Here is a 13,024-nt window from a genome sequence, read left to right as displayed (position 1 = left end):
CACAATGAATAGATTGTTTGGAGAAACTAAAACAAACTGTAAAATTTCAGTGTGCTGTGCCTATCTCAGGGAGGAGAAAGGGGTGAAGCAAGTAGAAATGACAACACAGGATTGTGCACCTGATTTATGCCTATTTTAAACTTTCTGTGGTTAAGATTCATATCCTAACAAGCTCCCCTACAACTGAATAACACCTGCAAGAGTAAAGCATGAGCTAAGAAAGAGTTTTTGATTACACACAAATTTGGTTAATTTCTACCAATCTGTGAATACGCAAGGCAGTTCAGCTCCTCTTGATGACATTCCTCCTTTAAGATTCCTGGGACACAAGAGCTGAGGTTATTGGTTGGAGATGGAGCCACCAGGAAGTGTAAAGAGAGCCAAGGTGGATCTGACTTCCACCCAGGTCCTCATGGAAACAACTGTTCTTTGATGAGCCAGAGGAGTGGATTAGGACAACCGTGAGGAGCAGTGCCAAGGAACTGAGACAGATAGAGACCACCCAAAAAGGAGAAAAGACTCTGTCAAGAGGAAATGGAATTAGTAAAAAGAAATTGGCAATTGGATATTGCCAAAATGTTGAAAGGGGGGTGGCAACCACGACTCATGCAGGAACATATGGAGGAAAAGCCAAAACAACACCTGAAATGCAAAAATACAGAGAACTGAAAGCCCATGAAAGGCCAGAGGAATGATGATCTTTTTGGAAGAGCTTGATACATGATGTTCCAGACAGAGTAAGATTATTTTTAAAAACTCTGAGTTCCTTTGATAGGAACTAACCCATGAAATAAAAAGAAGTCAGTTGTCACTGTACTATTTAAATATTATCTTTCAAAATATTATTCACCAAGAACTTAATTCAGAAATTCTTATGTGAGATGACCTTTTGAAACCACCTACAATATCTCTAAATAAAAGCTTTTCTAACCTGTATTTAAGTGTATCAGACACACATTTAAAGCAGTTGACACATTAAAATGGAATTTCCTCATTTACAAAGTCATATATAAAAGCTTTAGGATGGTGAGAGGAGAGGAGGTTGAGACTTACCCTGCTCATCCAATTGCAAAATCTTAATTTTATTATGAATTTCCAAACCAACAGACCATTTAATAAAACTCGGGAGATATCTCTCAGTGTAAACAATTCCTTCATTTTCACAACTGAGTCTAAATCTTTGAAAAATGGGTTTTCATTTATCAGGATGTTTTCTCACAGAACTCTCATTCCTGCTAAGTCCAACTCTGACAGCCTAGAGGAAAATTATTTTGGTCAATGTCTTGTCAAATTGCTACTAAGTAACATATAACTCTTTAAAGTAGCACAATACACAGAAGAAAAACAAAATAGAAAATCATGTAAAATGCTGTCAAGCTTAAAAGCATTCAAAACTTTGGAGATGTCATTGTTGTTATTATTGTTTTACCATTACCACTTGCAGGTAAATGACAGGGTCTATATTCTACTGTTGCAATTTTGTCTGCTATTACCCAGAGATTTTGGCCAAAGAAGGGCCAGAATTGCTGTAAGACCAATTCTCTGTTGGCATAACTTTATTGATTTCATTAGACTTCTGTCAGCAGAAAACATTGGCTTCTGTTTAGCTTTGGAGGAAAAAGAAAAAAAAAAAAAAGCAGCCACACCATCTGCTTTTATTAAAACATATTTTTAACCTGAAGAGTAGAGATGAGTGACAGGATCCACTCCTAAATCTAACAAAGTACGACTGGGGTTTGCTAATGTCACCAATCCCATCTCCAATCATTTTTTTGTTTTATTTCTGTATCATATACATAAAGTTTGTAGGAAGTTAAACATTATTAATCTTGAAGAAACAATTATTTTTTATTGTGATACAGAAATCTATGCCACATTTAAATCTTTCTGTTTATGACCAATGCCAACAATGCCAATGATATGCTCTAACATTTCTCTCCTACTCTTCAATTCATTAAGGGGCCTTGAGGGAGAATAAAGGCAGTAAGAAATGTTCCAGTACTTCTCACTGTAGGATGATCCCTAAAGCCCTGTGAATGCGAAATGAATATGTTCTAGAAAGAGAAAAAAGTTCACTGTATCTGGGTTTGCTGGACAAAAGGATTTCCACAAATGTCAACTGCAGCCAAAGTCACATAAATGGAAAGTAGTTGTACCCACTGCAATAGCTCCTACATTCTCCATTCCCATCCAGAGAAACTTGATGTAGGTGATGGGCAATTTTCCTTCAGTGATAGCTAGCACCTTGATCTCTTCCTAAGCATAGCCTGGGAGTTGTGCTTCATTATACTTGCTGTGTGTCTGATGAGGATTAGCTGTGGCTTGAAACAGAAGCGAGAATGAAACAAAATTAATTCAAAAGACAAAACACATTAGAAGTACCAGTGCAACAATAGTACTTCAATTAAGAGCTTCAAGACAATTTTCTGATTTTAAACATATTTCTTACTGGTTACCTGTTTCCCACAGAATCTACCTGACTACAAAGGCACCAGAAAAAAAACCTAAATAAATTTGTAATACTCACTTCTATGATTCTGTAATAGAAGGTCTCAGCCTTATCTCCGTATGTTAGACTACAGATGTACAGTTTATTCACTACCACTATTCTTTCCAGTTTAAAAACTATTTGAGAAAGGAATGAATCTGTCAAGACAATTAGAGTAAAATTGTGGTATGTTCTGGGACACAGTGTGGTTTTTTCATGTAAAGTTTATAGTGATTAAAAGGCACAATTCTGCAAAATCATTCAGGAGAACCACAGTGCAGTATGTTCTTATATGACTTTTTGTTGTGGCATCACCGCTATGCAGCATGATTTGGTCCTGCAAGTATGCTCATGAGATGAAATTGATTGTCCTCCTCCATTTCAGTTCTTTCCTGTTCCTAAAGAGAGAGAGGTCTGAACTTCTCCAGTAATCCTTCAAAGCATGATTTTACAAACCACTCTTTTGAGGACTGTGGTCTGAAACACAGTCCACCAGGCATGTTGCTTCACCTGCAGTTCTCTGTGGGATTGACCTGCTACAAATTCACGTCCCTATTTGTATGTGGATCATTTTTAAGCTGTAAACACACTGAGTGTTTTCATAAAGCCAAGTTGCTGTCACTTGAATAATACACATAGAAATCAACAATTATTGCACACCTAATGCACAGGTAGGTCTTAGGAAAAAGAATACATTATAATTTTTTGTAGGAAACACCATTTTTAGGACTGAAACATGAAACTTAATGTGATTTTGACACAGCCTTAACTGAAAGTTTTAATACTAATAGATTTTATTCTTACACCTCATAGGGACTTGGTGGTTTGAGAGTCCCTAGGAAGGACTCAGATACTTGGGTTCTCTTCTGAGTCTCATTATCAGCCTTAGATGATCAGGAGGTATATTCTCAACTTCCCCTCTCTTCAATATCAGAAGAAAAACACATGCCTTCTAGTAATTTTTGAAGGAACTGCAAAGAAAGGAAGCTGGATGTTGTGACCATCACGGTTCAGTTCCATATACCAGGCATGCTTCCCATATCTGACGTGGGGCTTGCATTTTTGGGGGAACCACATTACTCACAGGAGATGCAGACATAGAAATGGTTTGGTTATGTAAATTTAGCTCTTGTTCACAGAATACCATCATCTCTTAAAAAGTGCCTGTATCTTCATATGCTGAAAGACATTCAAGTTACATACCAACTCTACTTGTATCCAATAATTTCTAAAGGGGTAAGGATAGACAAGAAATTAGTCTGGATGTTTCAGGAAGTGGAGATGAACAGGGTTCTCTGAAGAAGAGGGACTTTTGGCTTCTAAGACTCAATGAGCTTGTACCATTGAGTTTTGCAAGTATCCAGTTACTTTCTGCAAAATATTGTTTAAAACACTTAGAGTAAGAAAATGGGATGCCAAGAAACCTGTGTTACCTGACACTGCTGTATTACCAAACTGTTTGCCTTGTGTGTTCCCAACATTTCAGACAAATGAATGGACTAAGGTAAATGATTAACATTTTATCTTGCTTTAAGTAGGTTACCTAGTTTGTAAACTGAACCATTTCAAATACCAGGAAGCAACCATTTTCCTCCAGCTGCTGCATAAATTCACTGGAGAAAACCATAATGAATATAAAATTGAAAGATGCATGATAGTACAAATGCACACAACTCTTTAATACAGGTAGATAGATTTAGCATTTTTTTAGCTGTCAACCATACAGCCTCAAGATTTAAATAACTTTCATACAGCCTTTTAATTAAATAGGAAATTATACGCAAAACAGGAAAAATACTTAAGTGAGCTCTTTTTACATTTCAGTGGCCTCTAACTGGAAAAATATTTAAATGAGCTGTTTTTACATTCAGTGGCCTCTAACTGTGGATTGTAAAAGCTAACATCCCCAATATTTAAAAGGACAGACACCATCTGGTTGAAAAGACTGAACAGGACCTGCTGGAGGCAGACAACTGGAAAAAGCATGCCTGAGAAAGGTAGACTTTGGCAGTCTCTTTGGGGCACAGGAGGATTCTCCCCTAGCTCACTCACAATCTCCTCAGCCCAGAATTGCCCCCAGGAACAAAACACTGTGACCAGGTGCTCTAGTTAGAACATTTGCTGCCGCATGGAATTGCCAAGGCAACAGCATTCAGCTGTGATGTTTTCCAAGTCACAAAGTTAGCACTAAGTTCACTCAGAGTGGAATTCCCAGTGACCTTCCCCATAAAAATGACCCAGATATGACTCCAAAAGCTCTGACTGCTACTCTTCAGGTCACTGACAAGAAGGTGTCCCAGATTATATGATGACTGATGTTATTCAGGTGGACAGGCAGAAGGGCAAAGCAGCTCTTTCAAGAAAAGAGATAGGTGCAACTCCAATTAAAGTCTCTTGAATCTTTATTCTTTTACATACAAGCATGTGGTCATGCAACTGCTCAAGTTGGTATTCCAGCCCAGTCCCAACATATGAAACGTACACAAACCCCTACCTGCAAAAATTACTCCCTCCATCGCTAAGTAATGAAGCTTCCAAATAACCTTTAAAAACAGTGTTTGAAAAAAGAACAGGGTTTTTTCCCTCCATAGTCCTTCCATCTCCAAAGGAAATTTGTATCCAGCAATACAACTGTGGTACACCATAAACACACCATAACACAGCCTCGACCATCACACTCTCCAGTTAAAACACTGATAAATTCTGGTACCACATATATACTATGGAGTCCTTCTTTGCATGGCCAAAATCAAACTCCAGTACTTTTTAGGAACAAATTGCCCTTTTTTCTGGACAGCATTAACAATGTGTCCTTTCCTCTCAGAAAAGTTCATGGGAACATTTTTAATCAGTGACATGTTCTTTTTCAAGACAAACTACTTGGGAACATTAACACTGAAAGGTCTACAGTGCAGTGCCATAAGTGATGATTGATTGAATTCCTTGACAGGACCAGCTACCAACAATAAACTTTTATAAGCATAAAAAAATTTTACCAAGACAGCCAGTTTGTCCAAAAAAGCTGTTATAAAAACACATACTGAAACCTATCCACTGATTAAGCTGGTAAAATAATCAATAAACACTTCTGTAACATTAAATATACCATCCACTTTCTACTCACCATATCTTTTTCATAATACTGATACTGAAATGCAAACGTTAATAGAAGGACACAGTCTGTGTAAGCCCTTTTTTTTCACAAAGAGCATTCTTTCAAATAAATAAAAATATACTTCAGTTCATTATCAGCCTGTGAGGAGCATAAAAATTCAAACACACTTCAGAACACTTATTTGCATTGACAGAAGTTGCACAAAGGTGTTTTTTTTTCTCTGCAATGGATAAGCATGTCACCTCAGACTACAGAAGGACAAAAGATGAAGATGCTGCTCCCCGCCTTGTTTTGCTGTTGGTGCCAGCCTGAGGGGCTACATAACAGCTCTCCAGTGCTATAAAAGCCTTTTGCTTCCACTTGCCCAACACACTCACTTCTACTTTTCAAACTAACTCCTATTTTCCATCAGTCTACAGATAAAGGTGCTCAAAATGAGGGCTAAGCAACTAGATATCATTTAATAAATTACTTTTAACACACTTCCCTTCCATTAATCTCCCCTGCAGCTTTTGTGTCTAAGCTTCCTCCTGCCTCTCTCACCACTGCTATGAACTCACACACTGCATTTGGAACTACAGCAAGTGTCAATGTATCAAAGGCTGCCTGATTTTACCTAGATCAGGTAGCAACAGCACAAAGCAGAGAATAATACAGGCTTTAGCTTGTGCTTTTTTTGTCTGCTGGGACCTCGAGCACTTAGCAAGGCAATGAACCTGCAATGAGATCTATGCTATCAGGATTTCACTTCTACTAGAACCTGAAGAACCTGTTTTGAGATGAATATGGATGCTATTATCACACCTACACACCCCTGCTCTGGGAGGAAATGTCGAAAAATGTCAAGTTCTGAAGTCCGGACTAAAGCAAACTAGGTCAGAGCAAAACTGCAACCTCCATTTTCATCAGTAGCCTCTTGCCCTATTTTTAACTTGGTCTTTTAAGGAGGCTCTGTCTCCAGTGGCCACGTGCCACAGCTCAATCTTTGCAAACATGGCCTCTAACAGAGAAGAGGCTTATACCTGTTCTCAAAATCCAGGGCTTTGAATTTCACTTTGGATCAAATGGCAATCAATGCAGGTCACAGGCTGACTTTTCTTCACACTTTTAGCAAGAAATGCTGCTCAATGAACAATCAGCGTGTCAGACCTCCCTTCAGGATGAATACAAAAGCACAGTTGTTAGAGCCTTTCCAGCTCAACTTCGATAGCTCTGCCTAAAGACACTATTCAGCTTCTGTGCAAAGAGCAGTCCTCAGCCTAAAATGTCCTCCAAATTCCATCTTCAGATTCCTAACTCTCTCACACTGGTATCATACATCCAATAAAGTCCCATGGATGCATAGCTACATATTACATTAATACTTCAATTTGGATTTATCTTGTTATTTCTACATCTACTCCCTGTCAATTTAATTTTTCACTTGTGTTCTCTACATAGTTTAAAACCTTACAGATCAGAAAATAATGGCACTTATATCCTTTTGTCCTTCATGTTATGTATGATAACACCTCTGGCTGCGAAAACCTACGACTAACACTGGCATTATATTGCTGAACTAGTCTTAAAATAGGTACAGCACCCACAGCAACAGCTTTGGAGAAAGAAACAGAAAAATCTTTCATTGGCCTGAAAAGCAGCAAGTTCCACAGCAACTGCTTATGGAAAATCACACTGTGCCACCATTTTTCAGTAGGTGTAAAAATTACTTCAGTTTGGAAGAAAAATGGTTTATAAAATTTTAATAACTATGAAAAAAACAAAGATAACGAGAAACAAAGACAACAGTTCTGAGCAAAGACAAACCTTCTTCATATGATGCTGTCTATGTCATCATCAAATTGTATCTGTCTTTTGATCTCATCAACTATAAGCAGTGCACTCATACTGTCACATATATGTGGCATGTCTTGTGCTGCATTCTCTAAGAATATCTAAAGAATTCCCATGTCAGTTGGCCAAGGAAGTCTATGCTTAGTTTCATTTTTCTATCTTCATTAACCACAGACATAGTAAAAAAGATCAAATAAAAACCAAACCAACCAGACAAACAAAACCCAAAAGAAACCAAAAACCCAAACAAACAAAACCCACAAAAAATTCACTAAAATTGATTTTCCACTATACTGCAAAAACCCCACAGAGAAATAGGTATCAAGGAGTGATGTGACAGGAAATAGTCCCGCATTCCACTTTCCTTCATGCACAATATGGGCTCCACTTATGCTAAGAAAACCTGAGGCAATATGCAACTGTCTGAGGTCAGAACTGTTGTCTGCAAATAAACAGAAACAAGTATACTGTCTGCTCTGAATGATGCATAAATCCTTTGGGGATTTGATTGTTTTTGATTCAGTCTTCCTCCTCTTAGTTTATCTCCTTGAAGACTGGCAACAAAAGATAAAATAAAGATGCCCCTGACATTGCAAAGAGAATGACAGGACAGTATCTACTCGATTTCCTCTACAGCCTATGATACATTAAGCAAATAAAAAAGCCACAGAGCAGGACAGGAGACTCAGTGATTCACAAAGCAGCACTTGGTTTTTCTCTTCTTTGTTTCTGACTCCATGAGGGATCACCTGCTACTTCATCAATCCCAGTGGGATAAAAGGCAACAAAATTATTGGAACTCCCTCTAATGCACCTGGAAACATAATGGGAGACAAATACAGCAAAGAAGTCTCAAGGGAAAGTAAAAGGACGGAAACATTTAAATCTGCTCTTCTTTATTATTCATGGCATAATCTCCCATTTTCATAAAAGGTTTATTAGAAAAAGCAAATCAATCAGATGAACATCTGACATTTTCTTTTCCTTCAGGCAATCTCTCTCCAGAATATGATAGTTCAACAACTGGTCCAGAAAGTGCATCTGACAGAGAAAGTGTCTTTAAGATAATGAGCTGCATATTAAGCAACTAAATCTTGTTTAGCTTGGGACAGGCAAGGGAAGTGGAGTCTGACTTGACTGGCAGGGAAACACAGCTATCTTTGGCATTCATGATTCAAACAACTCTGCCTGTCCATCTCTGATTATGAACTTCACTGGTGATCAGACATCAGTCACTTGAAAAAGGAATCACTCTGGCAGCTTGAAAAGTAGCTTGTTTTAAACAGCATTAGCCTCAAATACCATGGCTTTCTAGAGGGATATTGAAAGAATGTCTAGAAGTTCTCCATGTGGTACCAGTCAGCAGTTACTTGTTGTTGCCTATGTCAGGAGAGATCCACAATTAAAAGGGACAGCAAATGTCAAATAAAAACATGAAAAAAAAAATTAAAGCAGGAAACAGAATTAGAAATGCAGTAAGACATTATGACTATTCACTTAGAAGAAACACAGTGTTTCCTTTAAAAGCTGTAGAACTCAATATTCAACACCCACAAAACAGACGACTGGGAATACAAGCATCATAAAGCCACCCCAAGACACACAAGTTCATCATTAAGTCAAAAAATGGCACAAAAATGCAAAGAAAGTAAAATATGTCATACACTGGAAATCAGCCTGGTGATGTAATGTCAAGAAATATCACTGGATGCAGTTCACTGAATAGTTGGGTAGGGGAAAATATTATTCATACAACATAAGGTCCAGTCTCTGCCAGTTATCCTAGATCTGACCTTCTTTTCTATGCTGCCTTCCTCCCATATACACACGATTTCAGTGACTAAAAACATGGGGGAAAAATGAAGAGGGCAACAAGTACAGCCTGAAAAGAGGTGTTTCACCAGCTGGATTCCAGCTCTGAAAGAGTTACCTGGGGCTGCTCTCCTGCAGTGCTGGGCAGCCCTGGACTGTAACAAAGTCAGCTGGATTTTTACCACAATTGTCAAAAAGCCCAAATGAAGAAAGCAAAACTCCGGCACCCTTCACAGTTGTTTCCCTCCCCAGGACTTTGTACTGAATTTTTACTACTCTTTTCTTTTTTTCCAGAAGAGAGAATTCAAATTATTTCACATCTCAGTGGTAACATGGTAACGCGGCTTCAATACCTCAGCTAGGAGTGACAAAGTGACAAGTACAGAAAATTGGTTTTTAAAAAAACTTTTAATTACTTAGCATTCACATCTTTGAACTGCTGCATGAAGTGCTACCCAAAAGCTAAATATTGTTAAGAGATCTCTTGGCTCTGTTTATTCTGTCAGCACACTTTACCAGCAAAGCCCTGACAAAACTTGCAGCCACTTTTCATGATATTAACAGGAGCATGATGGTGGAATTTATAGCAGAATATTCAAATTGAAGGAGATTTCAGTTTCTCTTTATGAAATTAACCCAGCAACAACAGTAAGCACTTTGAAATCACGCTACCAATCAAAAAATTCATGTTTGGGACAGCAAAGCACTGAAGTGCCATGATATTTCTTATGTAGGGGAATTTAACACTGCTAACTGCAGTCTATAAATCAGTTTCTGCACAGAACTCTAAAGTCATAGGTGCCAAATATAAATCTTTTACTCATAATCTCATTCTTGGTCTTTTTATGTTATTACTGGACTTCCTGGATAAATTGTTGCTAAAATAAGTTTGGTCATTTTTTTCCTACAAAATTTGCCAAAACCAACTGCTGGAATGCATTTGTATTGTCCTCTTACTAGAAGAATTTCTGCGACATTCCCATTGACCTAATTGCAGGTTTTGGCCTGAAAAGATGACACGTTTCTGTGAATCTGGTAAAGCTGTTGAAACAGGGATACTAGAAATGAAGTACCCTTCTGGCCTCTTTCATCAGGCTCCAGACTGAATCCCCTTAGGAATGTGATGGCATTTCTTCTCCCTGCTTTTTTCTAAAATCCTATTCTAAGCTGCTTAAAAGAAAAAAAAAAAAAAAAAAAAAAAAAGAAAGAAAAAAGGGAAAAAAAAAAAGAAAAGAAAATGAAAATCTGACTGAAATAACCCAGAAACTTAAGTAAAGACAGCTGGAAAGATGAAAGAGTGATAATGTTTAGATGTAGACCAAGTGACATGTTCCAAGAACTGGCAGGAACTAAATTTTGTCCCAGAAATGTGTTATCAAAGAATACAGTGTCAGCGGGGAAATCCCTGAAACCACAATACAATTACATTCTTTTAAGTCTTCATTTTCAAAGTATTATCATTACTTAGAGAAAAACAGAGTTTTTATGTTTCTATAGTAAATATAAGTGTGGTACATCTTACAGCAAGTCTTTTTTCTAATTCCAGAAGAAAAAAAAATAACAATCACAGGACAAAATTGATTGTTTGGAGATAGTTTAAAGACAGGGTGGATATCATAAGCCATCATTAGGCAAGCAATTCAAATGAATAAATACATAAAAATGTGAGTAATATTGCATACTGTGTTTGATTTAAAACACAGTTTGCAGAGCCTCCAACCAAAGCAACTTCCCCTTTTGCCCCCAATGCAGATGAATCTTGCTCTAGGCTAAGTCTAAGGCAGAAACTTGTGCCTATAACTTGTACCCTTTAATCTGGTAAAATCCTTGGTTGTGCCCACAATTCCGTTTAGAGTCATGTTTCAGGGACCCATATATAATAATTTCTCTACTGTATCAGTGTGTTGTGATCCTGGTTTTAATATACACTCGGTAATTTTCTAAGCTTCTGTCATCATCAGGGCTTCCTTACCTGTGCAGACCTTCCCGTCGTAGGTCTCGCACACCCAGTCGTGGCACTCGCAGAGCGGACCGTAGTATTTGCCAGACTCAGTCACTTGGCAGATGCAGACTCCGCACTCACACCTGCCTCTGTCATTGCACAGCTTTCCCCCTGGGACGCGGCACCTGAGCTCCGACTCAGCCCGGGACAGCCGGCAGGAAGCGGGAATACCCAAACCGCTCCTGTGGGGGACAGCAAACAGAAGAAGCTGCGGTCAAAGCCAGGGGCCGCAGCTTGGAGCCGATGAGAGCTTGGCTCATTTGAAACCACCCGCCTGTCATTGGTTTCAGCCAATACCCAGAATATTGTTCTTACCTCCTCTCCAGCTATGGTTGCAAATTATTACTTGCCTTAAATCACCCAGTTTTCTTCGTTTTCATCAGAAATCTCATTGCTACCCACAAGAATGTTTATACTTTATTTTATTTATCTTATTAACTACATTGGCTTCATATACTTCCCATCAGGCATATCTGGTATATATGCATAGACACGTATGCTTTGATTATCCGTCACAAAACATTTTGATCTTAATTGTTTCAAAAAGTTTAGAGACACCATGTACATACGAACATCTGGGTAGCATACAGCACACTTAAGGTTGATTCTAATAAAATATGTTTGACAAAGTAATCCTTCTGGTTGTCATACATGTATGATCCATGCTTTCAATGGAAAAGGAAATCAAAGTAATCACGGCTTTCCGTGCCACACTGTAGGTTGTAGCTGTGGTTTTGGTAAAGGCAGCAGAATCCAATTCTTGATCTGTAGATTTGCAGCTTTGCCATGCAACTGTACCATGCACTGGAGCACATGGAGATCAGGACTTTGAGGACATACTCAGGGCAAATCACACTTTGTCTCATCAGGAGCTGAATTGTAGGAAAAAAGAACAAAGGACTCTGCTCAGGCCAAAAGCAGGTCTTCACAACGCTAAGGAGTACTGAAGATGTAGATGAATAGAACCTGCCCTTCTCAGATAGTAGACTTTGCAAGGCTCTGGAGCAAAGCAGCTGCTGACCCTAGGAGCCAGTGTGTGCTGGCTGTGGTGCAGATAGAGAGTGAAGGGCAGTGCACCTCGCTGTGCCACTGCACCGAAGTGCAGCAATAAGCAGGGTTCTGTGGTTAGGTGCTTGCTCCACTCAGACAGCAAAATTTAGAGGTTTGGGCGTAGAGAGTCATCACTAGCCAGCTCTTCTCCCTTCACTGCTTTCAGTGTGCATCTTGGGCATCATATGCACATGGCAAATAACTCTGCAGTCTGCACAGGCACCTACCTACTGAAGCTCCCAGTGACCCAGAGCGCTTCCCTCTGTGTCACCTTCAAGCAGGCAGAGGAAGAGCCAAGAAACTGCTCCACCGCTCCCTCCGCAAGCCCAGCTTCCACACTCGTGGCACCTCAAAGCCAGTCGCCCCCCCCGTGAGGCCTGAGAGCCGCACTTACCGCAGGGCCGGGGGCGCGGCGGGCAGCGCGGGGCCCAGCAGCAACAGCAGCTGCAGCAGCAGCGCCAGCAGCCCCGGGGCGAGCATGGTGCGAGCTGCGCTCGGCCGCACCTGGAGCGCTCCTGCAGACGGGCGGGCGGACGGGCGGACGGACAGACCCGCCAGGCAGGCGGAGAGCTGCGGGCTGGACAAGCCCGGCTCCAGCGCTGCTCCCCCCGTGCTGCAGCGGCTCTGATTAGCTGCCTGGGAGCGGGATTTGGGCAGCACTCTGGGAAGGAGGCCCGTGCCAAACCCCGAAGTTTACAGTCTAGGCAGGGAAGTAATTAGAAAC

The 13,024-nt window shown here is 39.8% G+C and overlaps 1 protein-coding gene across 1 annotated transcript in view; it reads right to left on the bottom strand.

Annotated features, from left to right (window-relative positions):
• ITGBL1 (integrin subunit beta like 1) overlaps positions 1 to 12,795 on the bottom strand; it is a 125,317-nt gene extending 112,522 nt beyond the window's left edge. Inside the window, exons 1-2 of the mRNA XM_088159885.1 lie at positions 12,695 to 12,795; positions 11,221 to 11,432 (exon numbers count right to left, since the gene is read on the bottom strand). Of these exons, the coding sequence (XP_088016011.1) occupies positions 11,221 to 11,432; positions 12,695 to 12,780 (298 nt within the window). The 5' untranslated portion in view covers positions 12,781 to 12,795. The remainder of the gene's footprint in view (positions 1 to 11,220; positions 11,433 to 12,694) is intronic.
• Between the last annotated feature and the right edge of the window lie 229 nt (positions 12,796 to 13,024).

This window comes from Sturnus vulgaris, chromosome 2 (assembly GCF_052056855.1).
Source record: "Sturnus vulgaris isolate bStuVul1 chromosome 2, bStuVul1.hap1, whole genome shotgun sequence".
Classification (NCBI taxonomy): domain Eukaryota; kingdom Metazoa; phylum Chordata; class Aves; order Passeriformes; family Sturnidae; genus Sturnus; species Sturnus vulgaris.
This window is presented reverse-complemented; position numbering and strand designations above follow the sequence as displayed.